Source organism: Oratosquilla oratoria, chromosome 27, assembly GCF_046742065.1.
Source record: "Oratosquilla oratoria isolate Oo_2021 chromosome 27, ASM4674206v1, whole genome shotgun sequence".
Taxonomy (NCBI): Eukaryota; Metazoa; Arthropoda; class Malacostraca; order Stomatopoda; family Squillidae; genus Oratosquilla; species Oratosquilla oratoria.
The window spans coordinates 27,350,769-27,353,422 of record NC_134803.1 but is presented as its reverse complement, the minus strand read 5'-3'; the positions used below and the strand labels follow the sequence as shown (position 1 = coordinate 27,353,422).

General features: G+C 43.3%; 1 protein-coding gene across 1 annotated transcript; it reads left to right on the top strand.

Moving 5' to 3' along the window:
- The first annotated feature begins 1,162 nt into the window (after nt 1-1,162).
- On the top strand, nt 1,163-1,753 carry LOC143039790 (uncharacterized). The gene has a single exon (XM_076210034.1). The coding sequence runs from the start codon at nt 1,163-1,165 to the stop codon at nt 1,751-1,753; it is 591 nt and encodes a 196-aa protein (XP_076066149.1).
- Nucleotides 1,754-2,654: the final 901 nt, after the last annotated feature.

Genomic DNA, 2,654 nt, shown 5'->3' with positions numbered 1-2,654 from the left:
GTGTGTGTGTGTGTGTGTGTGTGTGTGCGCGTGCGTGCGATTCATCATTCACTATGGTCTTGGATCACGTGTTGGACTCGCGATCGACGATCTTTACACTCCCAGAAGAGAGCTCAGAGCTCATATATGACCAATCTATGGTTGATGTGACCTTACACGCAAACACACACACACACACACACACACACACACACACACACACACACACACACACACACACACACACACACACACACACACACACACACACACACACACACACACACACACACACACACACACACACACACACACACACACACACACACACACACACACACACACACACACACAACTCCCCGCCCACGAGAGTTGGAGCAGCAATCCGCAGCGCAGCAATACTGAAATTATTTCAGCTCTGGGGAGGATTCGAGCCCGTACCGCCGTAGTGGTAGCCGGGAACTCTAACCACTGTGCCATGAGGTGTGTGTGTGTGTGTGTGTGTGTGTGTGTGTGTGTGTGTGTGTGTGTGTGTGTGTGTGTGTGTGTGTGTGTGTGTGTGTGTGTGTGTGTGTGAGAGAGAGAGAGAGAGAGAGAGAGAGGTCACAGTATTCCCCATAGATCAGACCATATACGAGCTCATAGCTCTCATACGGTAATAGATGTCGATCATGAGTCCAGTACGTGATTCAAGATAATTGTGGTGAATCACACATACACATGTATACTGTACACACACACACACACACACACACACACACACACACACACACACACACACACACGCACACACACACACACACACACACACACACACACACACATATATATGTGAATAATTGCCTAATGTGAACATTAGGCAGGAAAATTGCCTAATGTGTACATTAGGCAACTTAATTTGCGCAATGTTCACAATAGGCAAAACACTTGCCTAATGTTCACTTTAAGCAAGATTTTCATATTAGGCAAGGGTATTTTGCCTAATGTTGACTGAATGACGAGGCCGCGCCAGCTGACGAATGGCGGGTGTAGTTTGTGCGTGTGTTTTATCCAATGGCCGGTCGCGGCGCTGAGCCGGCTGGCCGGGAGTCTGGCAGCCACAGCAGCGGAGAGCAGGTGTGTGCTTGGGCGACTTTGGGCGCCAGAGCACACACCTGCTCTCATTGTTCTTATTGTTCTTAAAATGCTTGTTTCTTTTACTGTTTGCCACCATCAAGCAGAGACAGAAGTAGAAGCAGAGACAGGGGCAGTAGCAGGAGCAGAGACAGGGTCAGTGACAGAAGCAGATGTAGAGACAGAAACAGTAGCTACGAATTTCCAAAACATACGTGTTTCAGCTACTCTAGGTCAATCCAAGTCAGCAACACGGATGACAAGACGCGGCAAATACCTGCTCAAACCATTGTCTGTTGGTCAGTGTGCTACGCTGAGGGTTCCGGATGTCGATCGCGGTCCAACAGATCCTAAAAATCTGTTAGTGGTCGCCCTTAAGGAAAATGATGGACTTTACACTGTAGGTTGTCGGGAGGGCATTATTGGGACAAAATTTACAGCAGCTGATCTATGTGCAATCAAACAGCTCCTAATAAAGCCTGAAGAGGTTCCCAATATCTCCCTATCGATCAGAACTGCAACAGCAAGAGGTACTGGTGGGCAAAGCTATGTAAAGTGCCAATGTACGACACAGTGTACTTCACAATGGTGCAGATGCCTTAGAAGAAAGCTCAAGTGCAACTCGCGCTGTCACCCGGGCAGATCATGTAAAAAATTGTGATTAAAAATTTGTGATTGAAAACAAACTGGCGAATTGTTTTCATTGTGTTTTGCATGTGTTCAAATACATTAGAATTCTTTAAATTGCATTCTTTTTAGCTTCTGTGGGTTGTCTGTTCGATTAATTTTCATTGTTTAGATTAGGCAGTCCAATTCACATCGGGCAAAATTGGGTGGCATAATGTGAACAATAGGCATTTTTTGCCTAATGTTAACAAATTGAAAACTTTATGCAAATTGCTTGCCTAATGTAAACATTAGGCAATTTTCTGCCTAATGTTCACATTAGGCAATTATCCACATTACGCGTAATATGTATATATATATATATATATATATATATATATATATATATATATATATATTTATCCACTAAAGCGCAATGTAGTAATACATTTGTAAATCACACAGATAACCCACAGTCGGAGTAAAATAAAAAAATGGGAGAATGTTTAACTTCTATATTTCGGCTACCAGCTATGGGTCGCTTTTTCCTTAAGAGGGCTACAGCTGGTAGCCGAAATATAGAAGTTAATTATTCTCCCAAGTTTTCTTTTACTCCGACTGTGGGTTATCTGTGATGTATGTAATCATGTTCCCTAATACATATAAACGCTAGGCAAGAAATCTTTGTATCCAAGACCTAATATGCTCGACACACCTGCATTAACGATGTTGTTCTCTTGAAATAACTCAGCCGTAATTTCAGAGCTCTGCACCCGTGCCATTTGTTTATTATTTCTTCTATTTTTATTTATACCCCCTTTTCCGCCCAGCGGACCGAGCTAAAACACAAACAGGCATGAATTTACACGATGTACGTTCTCTATATAGACGTGTGTTCCTTCTGTGTGTTTATAATTTCATATTCCTGGAGCTGTGACCATCATCACTCATTCCCT

Coding starts and splice junctions, on each gene's coding strand:
- LOC143039790 (XM_076210034.1), top strand. CDS start 1,163: ATGCTTGTTTCTTTTACTGTTTGCCACCATCAAGCAGAGACAGAAGTA.